Below are 15,905 nucleotides of genomic sequence, written 5' to 3'. Positions count from 1 at the left end.
TCAATGGCGCATTTATATGATGTCCATGAAACGCTGGGCGCTCCCATGAGGATGCCCCTAGCCGCCACCCCATGCCCCCCACCCGCACTGCGAGGTGCGAATGGGCCAGCGAATAAGCAATTTGCCACGCCTGCTTGCACAAAGTGACTGCACATGCACTTTATGAGCATTTGCAGTTGCTGAACGCGCAGGGGAGCGAATGGATCCGAATAAGCTCCAGAGTCCATTATACGATCATATCACAAAGGGGCATGTTTGGGTGCTGTTGCCAGTGTATATATGTCATTGTCCCTCAAACTGATTGAATTGACTCCATTATATGTTTTTATGCTTATTTTTACTGTTTCCCTGGAAACCATGATAACTACAACAGCTCCAAGAAACACTGATGTCATTAATGTATATCGGACAACAGGTAATTTTACTTCTAAGACTAATTTTTGTAAGTATATTTGTATTTACTTGTTCCTTGAGTCTCATTAAAAATTTTCTGCAAAGCTGCTGAAGTACACAAGTTAGTCAATGTTTTCTTACTGCACATGAGTCTGAGCCGCACTGCACCAGTGCAGCAATTGAATTGGGATGCTGCTCGCAACAAGGAATGTCACAAAGTGATAGATAGACAGCATTTGCCGGAGGTAACAGTGAGTGGTCTGATCAACGCAGGTGTGCCATGGCAGCGTGTTCTCTGGGCATGAATACATTAGCTCACTTGCTACTGGAGAGAGCCCTCGGCGTCTCAGGAGAGCTGCTTAATCTGCACATCTTCAGAGGCACTCAGAGACTGCGTGCTGTACCCTATATTTGATGATAGTGCCGATGTTTTAACAGTTGTACGTAGATATGAGGAGATAGCAGTTGTCATCCCTATGCTCTTGTAAGAGTCTGGGCATATTAACATATAATCACAATTGTGGACAGGAAAAGATTACAACATAAATTGCATCAGCAACCACATCTGAATCAGATCAGGCCTCTTGTCGAACAATTATCTGTCTGGTCACAACATATCATTACTAATGAACATACAGTATTGTAACTTGACAACGAAGAAAGCCCAGATGCTCCCACCGCTCTGCATCCCGGCGGGCAGTAATTGGCGGGCAGGAAATAAAAAAAAAACAACACAAAAGAATGGGAGGCCGCTGATTGGCTAATACAGCCCATTCTTTTGAATGGGGTTTATTTTTTTTAATTCTCTTGGTCCCCTGCCTTCAGTTTCCCAGGAGTTACATGCGATAAATCCCATGTGATTTAGTGCATGTAAAAAGTGGCACATTAAGTGGCAAATCATATGTGAGCCCTCCCAGGGATCTGCCAGGGGAGCTCAGGAGGAATGTGATCCAACTTGTTCTTAGTACAAGTGTGACTAGTGTATGGGGGGACTTTAGACCCAAAATTTCTATATTCATGTTGGACTAGCAGAAATCAGCAGCAAACCATGACTTGTAGCATACTAGGTACGGGAATGAAGTAATCCATTGTGTAGAAACGTAAAGTATATAGTGCAAATAAAAAGACTTCTAATATTGGTGGTGCTATTAATTCCACATGAAAAGACTTAGCTACAACCCCATTCCTACATAATCTTTGTTTGTATGGATTATAGTCCGTCTTGCCAAACTGTTAGGAGAGACATCGCTTATGTCAGTTCTACATATGTCCACATGGTAGTAATTAGAGCCACATCCTTTTCAATGTATCTCCTAAACTGTTTTTCTGTTTTATTTATTTCTCATAGAAACTGTAAAAGCTACTGCAACCGATCCATTAACCACCAATACCTCTAATGTTAATAGCACAGCAGGTAATGTTTATAACCCAGACTTATTAATATACACATACAGTACAGTAATTTTGTGCCTGGTGAGTCTTTATTACTTAGATATTACTGTTACAAATATTTATGCATGACAGAACTTGCAGTCATGCTGAAATATATTTCATAGAAATTTTGATTCAGGTTTTTGCATCACAATATTGACAGTTTTTTGTGTCTTCTCTTAGTTTGTGTAGGATCTCTGGCAGCAGATGTGGTATTGATGGTGGACACATCCCAACATGCCATCTCAGATAACACAAATCTAAACAAATTCTTATTGGAAATTGTAGCTGGTCTAAAAATCACTGATTACTGTGTCCACGTTGGGCTAGTTGTCTTCAACAGCAAAGCAAGATTAATAGCTTCCCTGGAAACTGGAGTCGAGAAATCCCTGGTGGAGAAATTTGTAGGAGAAATTAAAGCATCAAATGAAAAGATTTCCAATATTGGAGGTGCCCTGAATTTCACACGACTTGAGGTGTTTGGTGATATCCTGGCAAATAGAAAGAGCCAAGGAATCCGTCAAATAGCAATCCTGGTCACTCACAGGTCTTCTGCTGACAGTGTTGCAGAAGCTGCCCATCTACTGCGAAGTCAGGATGTCAGAGTTATGACAGTGGGCATTGCACAAGCTAACCAGACACAAATGAACATAATTGCATCATACCCAAGTGAACTTTATCAGGTCAAGGTTAAGACATTTTTGGATCTTTCTAAACAAGCGGACACTTTACTTAAGAAACTTCAAAATGCAATTGAACATTACAGTTTTGGTATTCGGAAAGAATCGGAGCTGATTAGAAAAGGTAGGAATAATCTTGTAGTATGACTATGGTGAGGAAAGGTGTGTTACCAGCATTGCATGTATATATATATATATATATATATATATATAAAATACAGCAGGTACGGCACTCACTCCTGGAATAGTGCTGCGCCCGGTGCCCTCACTGGAGAGGAGGATGGGTAGTGTACACAATGTGCGGCACTCGTAGCAGAAATAATCAGACGGAGTCAAATATCGTAATAACGTTTCATTCCTCTTGGAATTTCTTCAGATTACAAAATACAAATGAGAAAATCTTACCTTATATCCCCACCCTGTGCACATTGCGCCGCCTCGGCGTCCATCCACGCTGCACGGCATCCCGATGACGTCATCGTGTAAGCGCCCTGCAGACCAGCCGGCGCACATCGGTGACAGAGTCACGTCAGGACCCGTCCAGCGTCTGGTTGCCAAGGAAACGGTATCTGTGAGTTAAAACAAAGACAAAAAGGACACTGAAAACAAGAACAAATAATGCATATTATATCTTACTTAAAGTAACTCGCGATTACTCGCAAATACTCAACCACTAATACAGGACTAGCTGGTCAATATGCAGAAAAAACTCCATAGTGCAAATAGTCGACACATAGAGTCGACATAGACATCGATATACATAATTAGAGAAAAATAGCATCAGTTTCAGCTGCACTGGAGTGGGGAAACAACATGGTCAATATGTTCATCAAAATCACAATATGATACCAATCATGTCGACCTATCTGGCCAATAGACATGATAATGGCATCATGTCATTAAGGCCACGAGGAGTGATGGTGTCTAATTTGTGGATCCAGAATGCTTCCCTGCGAAGCAGCAGGGCATTCCTATTCCCCCCTCTCTTAAGAGGGGGCACATGATCAATCATGCGGTATTTTAAACAAGTCAGGTTGTGGCCGGCATGCAAGAAGTGCCTTGCTACCGGCTGATCACTGGTTTTAGAGGTGAGGGCAAGTTTGATTGAAGAGCGGTGGGCTCCCATTCGCTCCTTGAATTTGCGGCTGGTTTTGCCGACATACGCTAACCCACACGGGCACCCAATCAGGTAAACCACGTGTGTGCTCTCGCATGTCAGATGATATCTAATATTAAATTTAGTTCCTAGGCGTGGATGAAAAAATATGTCACCTGTCACTAAAAATTTACAGGTGGTACAGGAGCATTTAAAGCAGCCAGGTTTTTTAAACTGTAAAAAATGTTTGGGCACCTCAAGACCTCTACCTGAAATGTCAGATTTGACCAGAATACTGCGTAAGTTCCTGGAATTGGAGTAGCAGGGCATGAGCCTACTATTACCCAGACCCAGGGCCTCATCAGTTTGAACAATGTTCCAATGTTTTTTAGAAATACCTGTAATCCCCCCCCCCCCCCGAGGAAGAATTGTATTGCATTACCCAAGGTATCACTTCACCTGCAGTTTTTTTGGGTTTAGGCTCCAATAATTGGAGTCTATCCAACTGTAGTACACGGATTTTAGTGGCCAGAAGGGAGTCTAATTTGTAACCCCTACATACAAATTTTTGTATCAGTTCATCCATTTGAGTGGCTGCAGATTGGCTGTTGCTGTTAATTCGGTGTATTCTCAGCATCTGAGAATACGGTAAGCCTTGTTTAAGTTTTGTGGGGTGACAACTGCGCCAATGCAAAAAGGTGTTGCGATCTATATTCTTAATAAATACAGAAGTAACTAATTTCGAATCAGCGATTGAGATCGCAACATCAAGGAATTCGATACATGTCTGGCTCATTTTAAAAGTGAATTTCACCGGACTATCAGATGCATTATTCCTGTCAAAGAGTGCAATGAGGTCATCGGTGGCTCCTCTCCAAAAAAATAGGAGGTCATCTATATAACGGGTAAAAAATATTATCCTAGATGAAATATTAGGATCCGAAAAAAAGAGATCGTCTTCAATATCAAACATATAGATGTTTGCATATGTAGGAGCCACCGAAGACCCCATTGCACACCCCTTGGACTGCAGGAAGTATTGACCATCGAATAAAAAGACATTTTTGGTTAAAATGACTTCCAGTAGTTCCAGAAATCTACCATGGCCAAATCTCTGTCAGGTTGTTTAAGAAGCAGACGTTTGACTGCCTGCAGACCTGCTTCGTGCGGTATTACGGTGTACAGGCTAGTCACGTCAGCTGTGACAAGCCATACATCGGATGAGATCATGCCCACCTTGTTCAATTTTTTAAGTAAGGTTGATGTGTCAAGTAAAAAATGGTCATGAGCTTGGATAAGGGGCTGTAAGATCGAATCTAAATACACTGCACTCGGTTGAAGGAGCGACCCCCGTGCCGATATGATCGGTCTACCGGGTGGGGGATCTAATCCTTTGTGGATTTTGGGGAGGGTATACAACAGGGGAATTATAGGATGTTTGGGCAGTAATATATCATGCAAATCCTGTTTAATAAGCTCAAGATCAAAAGCATTATTCACAATACCACTTAGAACGGCAGAAAAAGTATCAGTGGGGTCTCTGAGTAATTTACAATACACCCCAGGATCGGCCAACTGCCGATAAATTTCAGCGCGATATTTGTCAATGTCTTGAAGGACTATCGCGCCCCCTTTGTCCGCCGGGCGGATTATTATCCGCTCATTAGCGGCTAAATTCTTCAGAGCTTCCTGCTCCTGAGGGGAAAGATTATTCATAGATCTGTCCGTATTTTTAATAATGGGTATAGTGTCCCGATCCATAAGTCTCATGAAGGTCTTAATGCTCGGACTGTTCGACAGAGGATCAAAAGATGATTTTGATTTGAATTGTTGTAACTTCTTGGGAAGTTCATCAGTGGTAGCGGACGTGGGAGGAGGTTGAGATGCAAAGTATTCCTTTAGTTTGAGCTTACGATGCAACTGATGTTTCTCTGCTAACCAATTCAGCTCATTTATATGGTTAGTAGGGATAAAAGATAAACCCTTAGACAGTACTGATTTCTCAGGTTCCGTCAGATCGTGGGTAGATAGATTAAAAATCAGTTCCCTTTCTTGGTGGCTTTCCTTCCTCCACGTCCCTTGGCGCTGGTTTTGCTTGCCCCTCCTGGTAAATCTTCTGCGGGGGCGTTTTGGCGGCGTGTAGTCACCCCTAAAGGGATCCCGCGTCCGCGTCCCCTCGATGTGGTTGGTTCTGTGTCACTCGCTGTGCTGTTGGCTTCAGCTGAAGTGTCTGTATCCAGGTTGTTTCTGGAGTTCTTTGGTCGCCTGAAAAAAGGTTTTTTTCTTGGGTTTTGTTGCTGGGTGCCAAACAGCCATCCATAAACTTGATGTGTTTTGTAATCTCTTTCAACTTTAGCAAATTTTTCTTTTTTAAAGTTGATGAGCTCTCTTTTGTAGATGGCCAGCTGGTTATTCAGCTTAGCAAGCCAATCAATTTCCTCATCAGAGGATAAGGTAGGGAGGTTGATTTTTTCAAAGTCCTCAATCTTTTGCTTGTAAGCAGCCATTTCTTTATTGGACTGGTCTATGACCAATAGTATATGGTCCATGGCACATTTATTGGATATGGATATCCACTTGGCACAGAACTCTGAGTCAAATCTGCCGATAGTGGGGCTATTTTTGACTCTAAAGCCCCTCGGAATTTTTTTACGGCGGAAATAATCGCTCAAAGACAAAGCGTGGTAAGTATAGTCTATTTCTTTCTGTTTGAGTCTGAGCAGATCCCTGTACACAATATCAGCAGATTGGGTTTCAGGCAGATCAAAGATTGGTTGTGGATGCAGAATTGTATCTGCCTCAGATTCCGAATAACTCAGAAAGTTCTGTAAGGGTACATTCAATGGGTTAAATGCATCCTTGTCTGGGACAGTTGCCATAATCACAGATAGTTTGAAACTCACTGCCGTCAATTAGCAACACACGTGAGATACACAGAAATGTCCACAAAGTGGGCTCCCGACAGAGTAAGCCACAGGTGATTTCCCAAAGTTATCTAAGTTGTCGAGTATAATCAGAATTGAGCAAGTCGTCTCACTGCAGCAGTGCAGCATAGGGGGAAGGTGTTATATGAACAACACTCTTAACCCCTCACATACAGAGTGTCCCTTAAGGTAGCCGCAGTAATGTTATACTCACGGCTCCACAATTAAATCTGGCAATGTGTCCAGAAGAGAATAAATCTGTTGAATGAATGTTGCCTTGACCGTGGCTCAATCTCCAACGAGAGTGTTCCAAATGTAAAATACAGCAGGTCCGGCACTCACTCCTGGAATAGTGCTGCGCCCGGTGCCCTCACTGGAGAGGAGGATGGGTAGTGTACACAATGTGCGGCACTCGTAGCAGAAATAATCAGACGGAGTCAAATATCGTAATAACGTTTTATTCCTCTTGGAATTTCTTCAGATTACAAAATACAAATGAGAAAATCTTACCTTATATCCCCACCCTGTGCACATTGCACCGCCTCGGCGTCCATCCACGCTGCACGGCAACCCGATGACGTCATCGTGTAAGCGCCCTGCAGACCAGCCGGCGCACATCGGTGACAGAATCACGTCAGGACCCGTCCAGCATCTGGTTGCCAAGGAAACGGTATCTGTGAGTTAAAACAAAGACAAAAAGGACACTGAAAACAAGAACAAATAATGCATATTATATCTTACTTAAAGTAACTCGCGATTACTCGCAAATACTCAACCACTAATACAGGACTAGCTGGTCAATATGCAGAAAAACTCCATAGTGCAAATAGTCGACACATAGAGTCGACATAGACATCGATATACATAATTAGAGAAAAATAGCATCAGTTTCAGCTGCACTGGAGTGGGGAAACAACATGGTCAATATGTTCATCAAAATCACAATATGATACCAATCATGTCGACCTATCTGGCCAATAGACATGATAATGGCATCATGTCATTAAGGCCACGAGGAGTGATGGTGTCTAATTTGTGGATCCAGAATGCTTCCCTGCGAAGCAGCAGGGCATTCCTATCCCCCCCTCTCTTAAGAGGGGGCACATGATCAATCATGCGGTATTTTAAACAAGTCAGGTTGTGGCCGGCATGCAAGAAGTGTCTTGCTACCGGCTGATCACTGGTTTTAGAGGTGAGGGCAAGTTTGATTGAAGAGCGGTGGGCTCCCATTCGCTCCTTGAATTTGCGGCTGGTTTTGCCGACATACGCTAACCCACACGGGCACCCAATCAGGTAAACCACGTGTGTGCTCTCGCATGTAAGATGATATCTAAATTTAATATTAGATATCATCTGACATGCGAGAGCACACACGTGGTTTACCTGATTGGGTGCCCGTGTGGGTTAGCGTATGTCGGCAAAACCAGCCGCAAATTCAAGGAGCGAATGGGAGCCCACCGCTCTTCAATCAAACTTGCCCTCACCTCTAAAACCAGTGATCAGCCGGTAGCAAGACACTTCTTGCATGCCGGCCACAACCTGACTTGTTTAAAATACCGCATGATTGATCATGTGCCCCCTCTTAAGAGAGGGGGGATAGGAATGCCCTGCTGCTTCGCAGGGAAGCATTCTGGATCCACAAATTAGACACCATCACTCCTCGTGGCCTTAATGACATGATGCCATTATCATGTCTATTGGCCAGATAGGTCGACATGATTGGTATCATATTGTGATTTTGATGAACATATTGACCATGTTGTTTCCCCACTCCAGTGCAGCTGAAACTGATGCTATTTTTCTCTAATTATGTATATCGATGTCTATGTCGACTCTATGTGTCGACTATTTGCACTATGGAGTTTTTTCTGCATATTGACCAGCTAGTCCTGTATTAGTGGTTGAGTATTTGCGAGTAATCGCGAGTTACTTTAAGTAAGATATAATATGCATTATTTGTTCTTGTTTTCAGTGTCCTTTTTGTCTTTGTTTTAACTCACAGATACCGTTTCCTTGGCAACCAGATGCTGGACGGGTCCTGACGTGACTCTGTCACCGATGTGCGCTGGCTGGTCTGCAGGGCGCTTACACGATGACGTCATCGGGATGCCGTGCAGCGTGGATGGACGCCGAGGCGGCGCAATGTGCACAGGGTGGGGATATAAGGTAAGATTTTCTCATTTGTATTTTGTAATCTGAAGAAATTCCAAGAGGAATGAAACGTTATTACGATATTTGACTCCGTCTGATTATTTCTGCTACGAGTGCCGCACATTGTGTACACTACCCATCCTCCTCTCCAGTGAGGGCACCGGGCGCAGCACTATTCCAGGAGTGAGTGCCGGACCTGCTGTATTTTACATTTGGAACACTCTCGTTGGAGATTGAACCACGGTCAAGGCAACATTCATTCAACAGATTTATTCTCTTCTGGACACATTGCCAGATTCAATTGTGGAGCCGTGAGTATAACATTACTGCGGCTACCTTAAGGGACACTCTGTGGGCCTTATTTTGGTTCATTCTTTCTGACAAAATCCTTCTTAGATGGAGAAAACCATGTGCACTGCAGGGGGGCAGATGTAACATGTGCAGAGAGAATTAGATTTGGGTGAGTAATTTTGTTTGTGTGCAGGGAAAATACTGACTGCTTTATTTTTACACTGCAATATAGATCTCACTTTGAAGTAAAACCCCACCCAAATCTAATTCTATCTGCACATGTTACATCTGCCCCACCTGCAGTGCACATGGTTTTGCCCATCTAAGAAGGATTTTGTCAGAAAGAATGAACCAAAATAAGGCCCTGTATGTGAGGGGTTAAGAGTGTTGTTCATATAACACCTTCCCCCTATGCTGCACTGCTGCAGTGAGACGACGTGCTCAATTCTGATTATACTCGACAACTTAGATAACTTTGGGAAATCACCTGTGGCTTACTCTGTCGGGAGCCCACTTTGTGGACATTTCTGTGTATCTCACGTGTGTTGCTAATTGACGGCAGTGAGTTTCAAACTATCTGTGATTATGGCAACTGTCCCAGACAAGGATGCATTTAACCCATTGAATGTACCCTTACAGAACTTTCTGAGTTATTCGGAATCTGAGGCAGATACAATTCTGCATCCACAACCAATCTTTGATCTGCCTGAAACCCAATCTGCTGATATTGTGTACAGGGATCTGCTCAGACTCAAACAGAAAGAAATAGACTATACTTACCACGCTATGTCTTTGAGCGATTATTTCCGCCGGAAAAAAATTCCGAGGGGCTTTAGAGTCAAAAATAGCCCCACTATCGGCAGATTTGACTCAGAGTTCTGTGCCAAGTGGATATCCATATCCAATAAATGTGCCATGGACCATATACTATTGGTCATAGACCAGTCCAATAAAGAAATGGCTGCTTACAAGCAAAAGATTGAGGACTTTGAAAAAATCAACCTCCCTACCTTATCCTCTGATGAGGAAATTGATTGGCTTGCTAAGCTGAATAACCAGCTGGCCATCTACAAAAGAGAGCTCATCAACTTTAAAAAAGAAAAATTTGCTAAAGTTGAAAGAGATTACGAGACACATCAAGTTTATGGATGGCTGTTTGGCACCCAGCAACAAAACCCAAGAAAAAAACCTTTTTTCAGGCGACCAAAGAACTCCAGAAACAACCTGGATACAGACACTTCAGCTGAAGCCAACAGCACAGCGAGTGACACAGAACCAACCACATCGAGGGGACGCGGATGCGGGATCCCTTTAGGGGTGACTACACGCCGCCAAAACGCCCCCGCAGAAGATTTACCAGGAGGGGCAAGCAAAACCAGCGCCAAGGGACGTGGAGGAAGGAAAGCCACCAAGAAAGGGAACTGATTTTTAATCTATCTACCCACGATCTGACGGAACCTGAGAAATCAGTACTGTCTAAGGGTTTATCTTTTATCCCTACTAACCATATAAATGAGCTGAATTGGTTAGCAGAGAAACATCAGTTGCATCGTAAGCTCAAACTAAAGGAATACTTTGCATCTCAACCTCCTCCCACGTCCGCTACCACTGATGAACTTCCCAAGAAGTTACAACAATTCAAATCAAAATCATCTTTTGATCCTCTGTCGAACAGTCCGAGCATTAAGACCTTCATGAGACTTATGGATCGGGACACTATACCCATTATTAAAAATACGGACAGATCTATGAATAATCTTTCCCCTCAGGAGCAGGAAGCTCTGAAGAATTTAGCCGCTAATGAGCGGATAATAATCCGCCCGGCGGACAAAGGGGGCGCGATAGTCCTTCAAGACATCGACAAATATCGCGCTGAAATTTATCGGCAGTTGGCCGATCCTGGGGTGTATTGTAAATTACTCAGGGACCCCACTGATACTTTTTCTGCCGTTCTAAGTGGTATTGTGAATAATGCTTTTGATCTTGAGCTTATTAAACAGGATTTGCATGATATATTACTGCCCAAACATCCTATAATTCCCCTGTTGTATACCCTCCCCAAAATCCACAAAGGATTAGATCCCCCACCCGGTAGACCGATCATATCGGCACGGGGGTCGCTCCTTCAACCGAGTGCAGTGTATTTAGATTCGATCTTACAGCCCCTTATCCAAGCTCATGACCATTTTTTACTTGACACATCAACCTTACTTAAAAAATTGAACAAGGTGGGCATGATCTCATCCGATGTATGGCTTGTCACAGCTGACGTGACTAGCCTGTACACCGTAATACCGCACGAAGCAGGTCTGCAGGCAGTCAAACGTCTGCTTCTTAAACAACCTGACAGAGATTTGGCCATGGTAGATTTCTGGAACTACTGGAAGTCATTTTAACCAAAAATTTCTTTTTATTCGATGGTCAATACTTCCTGCAGTCCAAGGGGTGTGCAATGGGGTCTTCGGTGGCTCCTACATATGCGAACATCTATATGTTTGATATTGAAGACGATCTCTTTTTTTCGGATCCTAATATTTCATCTAGGATAATATTTTTTACCCGTTATATAGATGACCTCCTATTTTTTTGGAGAGGAGCCACCGATGACCTCATTGCACTCTTTGACAGGAATAATGCATCTGATAGTCCGGTGAAATTCACTTTTAAAATGAGCCAGACATGTATCGAATTTCTTGATGTTGCGATCTCAATCGCTGATTCTAAATTAGTTACTTCTGTATTTATTAAGAATACAGATCGCAACACCTTTTTGCATTGGCGCAGTTGTCACCCCACAAAACTTAAACAAGGCTTACCGTATTCTCAGATGCTGAGAATACACCGAATTAACAGCAACAGCCAATCTGCAGCCACTCAAATGGATGAACTGATACAAAAATTTGTATGTAGGGGTTACAAATTAGACTCCCTTCTGGCCACTAAAATCCGTGTACTACAGTTGGATAGACTCCAATTATTGGAGCCTAAACCCAAAAAAACTGCAGGTGAAGTGATACCTTGGGTAATGCAATACAATTCTTCCTCGGGGGGGGGATTACAGGTATTTCTAAAAAACATTGGAACATTGTTCAAACTGATGAGGCCCTGGGTCTGGGTAATAGTAGGCTCATGCCCTGCTACTCCAATTCCAGGAACTTACGCAGTATTCTGGTCAAATCTGACATTTCAGGTAGAGGTCTTGAGGTGCCCAAACATTTTTTACAGTTTAAAAAACCTGGCTGCTTTAAATGCTCCTGTACCACCTGTAAATTTTTAGTGACAGGTGACATATTTTTTCATCCACGCCTAGGAACTAAATTTAATATTAGATATCATCTGACATGCGAGAGCACACACGTGGTTTACCTGATTGGGTGCCCGTGTGGGTTAGCGTATGTCGGCAAAACCAGCCGCAAATTCAAGGAGCGAATGGGAGCCCACCGCTCTTCAATCAAACTTGCCCTCACCTCTAAATCCAGTGATCAGCCGGTAGCAAGACACTTCTTGCATGCCGGCCACAACCTGACTTGTTTAAAATACCGCATGATTGATCATGTGCCCCCTCTTAAGAGAGGGGGGGATAGGAATGCCCTGCTGCTTCGCAGGGAAGCATTCTGGATCCACAAATTAGACACCATCACTCCTCGTGGCCTTAATGACATGATGCCATTATCATGTATATTGGCCAGATAGGTCGACATGATTGGTATCATATTGTGATTTTGATGAACATATTGACCATGTTGTTTCCCCACTCCAGTGCAGCTGAAACTGATGCTATTTTTCTCTAATTATGTATATCGATGTCTATGTCGACTCTATGTGTCGACTATTTGCACTATGGAGTTTTTTCTGCATATTGACCATCTAGTCCTGTATTAGTGGTTGAGTATTTGCGAGTAATCGCTAGTTACTTTAATTAAGATATAATATGCATTATTTGTTCTTGTTTTCAGTGTCCTTTTTGTCTTTGTTTTAACTCACAGATACCGTTTCCTTGGCAACCAGACGCTGGACGGGTCCTGACGTGACTCTGTCACCGATGTGCGCCGGCTGGTCTGCAGGGCGCTTACACGATGACGTCATCGGGATGCCGTGCAGCGTGGATGGACGCCGAGGCGGCGCAATGTGCACAGGGTGGGGATATAAGGTAAGATTTTCTCATTTGTATTTTGTAATCTGAAGAAATTCCAAGAGGAATGAAACGTTATTACGATATTTGACTCTGTCTGATTATTTCTGCTACGAGTGCCGCACATTGTGTACAATATATATATATATATATATATATATATATATATATATATATAGCAGAAACAGGTTAACAGATGCCTTGTTTTTCTATGATAAGTACATTAACATTTTGTAAGATGTATATATATATATCTTATAAAACATGGGAGAAGATCTCTGGTAAATCAGTTTAGAGTGGCCTGTGTGTGCTGTAACAAAGTGTCTATACTTGTTAGGAATTGTGCAACACCGTCATTGGGGACAGAAGTACTGTAGTTGATCACTCAATAACCTTGAGTGTCCATTAGCTCGCACCTTGAATTCTAAGACAAACTGTGCAAGAGCAGTGTGTCCTAAGACATTATGGAACCCACAGAATCCAAAAGGGGGTGGACAGTAAATATCTTCTGCTCCTCTTTACCACTGGTTACAATCATTCAGGGCTATAGAGTTCTTTAGGTTGGTGCCTCACATACATTTGGCTACTTGATGGAAACATACAGAAGACTACTTAATCCGGCCATCACCTCAGTAGTCCTTTGCTCAAGGGCTAAAATAATGCCCTTTTATAAAGTTCACACTTTGGGGTTTGTTTACTAAGATAGGAGTTATATTAAAGATGGGATGTTGGCCATAGCAACTGATCAGAATCTACTTCTCATTTATTTAGCACCTTCTAGAAGATAATATATAGAATCTGATTGGTTGACCATAGCAACATCCCATCTTCAGTAGATCTACCGACCATCTTAGTAAACAAACCTCTTTGTATCATTTCCCATAACCCTCTAAATAACCAGTCAATGCTTAGTTCAGCTGTTTGAATTATTTTTCCTAAAGATGTTTATTTGATGTTCATATTTGTAATATGCTATTTGAATTTCCTACAGGATGTCGGAATACAGAGGTAGCTGATATCTACGTGCTCATTGATGGTTCGGGAAGTATACAGCCCGAAGATTTCACGGACATAAAAACATTTCTGGTGGAGCTGGTAAACATGTTTGAAATAGGACCTGAGAATGTTCGCGTTGCCGCTGTACAGTATTCAGAAAAAGCTAAAGTGGAGTTCAATATCACTAACGGCTACAACAAAAACAACCTACAACAGGCCATGCAGAATATCAGGCAGATGAGGGAAACTACCTTAACTGGCGCAGCCCTAAATTTCACCCATACAATAATAATAGACCCCAACAATACCAGAGCAGGGAATGTGCCTGTTTATTTAATTGTTCTTACAGATGGGAAATCCTATGACTCTGTGACAGAAGCTGCCAAGATCCTCAGAAGAGATCAAATAAACATTTATGCAGTTGGAGTTAAAAATGCTAACGAGACAGAGTTGGTGCAAATGACTGGTGATCAAGAAAAGGTTCATTTTGTTCAGGAATTTAATTATTTGAAAGACATCAAAAATTTGATTGCCCAACAAATCTGCTCTAACGAAGGTAATAAAAGGAATATTTTTTTTCCTCTGAACTAGTTAAGTCACATTGTCTATTAAAGTATATATCCAACTTTATTTAGATTATTTAAATCAGCAGTTCCCAAAGTTTTTTCTTCCCCTTTTATTTATGAGTATCCCCTCCTCTTAATTTGAAATACCCACAGCACTTATGAGTGGACTGGAAGTGAGCAGTATGCTTATCCTTATATGCATGTTTGCATGTCCTTATATTAAGGAATAGCGGAGGAGCTGAGGAGTAGTATGCTGTCAGGAATCAGGTCCCTCTGTGTACTCTTTCCGGGGTTCCTGCTTATGCCTGTAGGATTAGTGCCGCTTCTTCCTCCACCCGCGTCAACGTGGGGTGGGTAAATGCTGATGTCTGATGACAGCGCGGGTAGCTCCCAGTGGACTGCAAGTTGGGCAAAAGCATGAGAAGATGCTGATGATGCTGGAGACAGAAATGTAAGTGACACAATGTGGTTCCTTTACACGGCAAAGGGAGACTTCTGTCATCGTCAGATGTCTTCTTCTTCTTCCACCATTACTATTTTTTTTTTCAAGTACACCCAATCGGTCTGCAGCATACCCCTCAGGGGTACACGTACCCCAGGTTGGGAACCACTAATTTAAATGTTAAATAATCATATAATGTTCTTCAACATAACCTACTTAAATATCTTTAATGATGGGGAAGTCTTTATTATAGTTTATCTAACACATGCTTGCAGTTGAAGAAATCCAGTGTTCACACTCCAGGATGGGCAATGTATAGAACGTGAAACATGTGTACAGGAGCCGTCCCTGCTACTATGTCATCAACAGCATACCAACAGCGTATCAGTGGTTTAGAAATGGAGAATAGACATATCAGTGTCCGGAAAACCTTCATTCTGTCTTATTAACTATTAACCTAGCATAAATATAATGCTCAATCAAGTGTTAAGTAGAGATAAGGAGAAAATGGCCTCCTAAAATACGATTGAATAATTGAAACAATATGCACTTTTAATTAGAGATGTGCAGGTCCGGATTTACTCGGAAGTCAAAACGGGATTTTATTGGCTATATGTTGTCACATGTTTTTGTTCCAAAACATGTGACAGATGGATAGCCAATAAGAACCTGTTTTGACTTTCGGGTAAATCCGAGTAAATCCGGACCTGCACATCTCTACTTTTAATACTATGGTGAAGGGTAGGTTTGTACAACAGCCCATCCACAGGAGGCACTTTAAGAGCTGTGGACATCATGCAGTG

At 42.4% G+C, this 15,905-nt stretch overlaps 1 protein-coding gene across 1 annotated transcript in view; it reads left to right on the top strand.

Annotated features, from left to right (window-relative positions):
• The window catches only part of COL6A6 (collagen type VI alpha 6 chain), a 180,645-nt gene that overhangs the window by 64,641 nt on the left and 100,099 nt on the right, over positions 1–15,905 (top strand). The window contains exons 5-8 of the mRNA XM_083188611.1: positions 374–415; positions 1,742–1,807; positions 2,008–2,628; positions 14,090–14,650. Of these exons, the coding sequence (XP_083044737.1) occupies positions 374–415; positions 1,742–1,807; positions 2,008–2,628; positions 14,090–14,650 (1,290 nt within the window). The remainder of the gene's footprint in view (positions 1–373; positions 416–1,741; positions 1,808–2,007; positions 2,629–14,089; positions 14,651–15,905) is intronic.

Source organism: Crinia signifera, chromosome 5 (genome assembly GCF_055691185.1).
Source record: "Crinia signifera chromosome 5, ASM5569118v1, whole genome shotgun sequence".
NCBI lineage: Eukaryota > Metazoa > Chordata > Amphibia > Anura > Myobatrachidae > Crinia > Crinia signifera.
The sequence above is the reverse complement of the archived record's forward strand: the minus strand, read 5'-3'. Positions and strand labels throughout refer to the sequence as shown.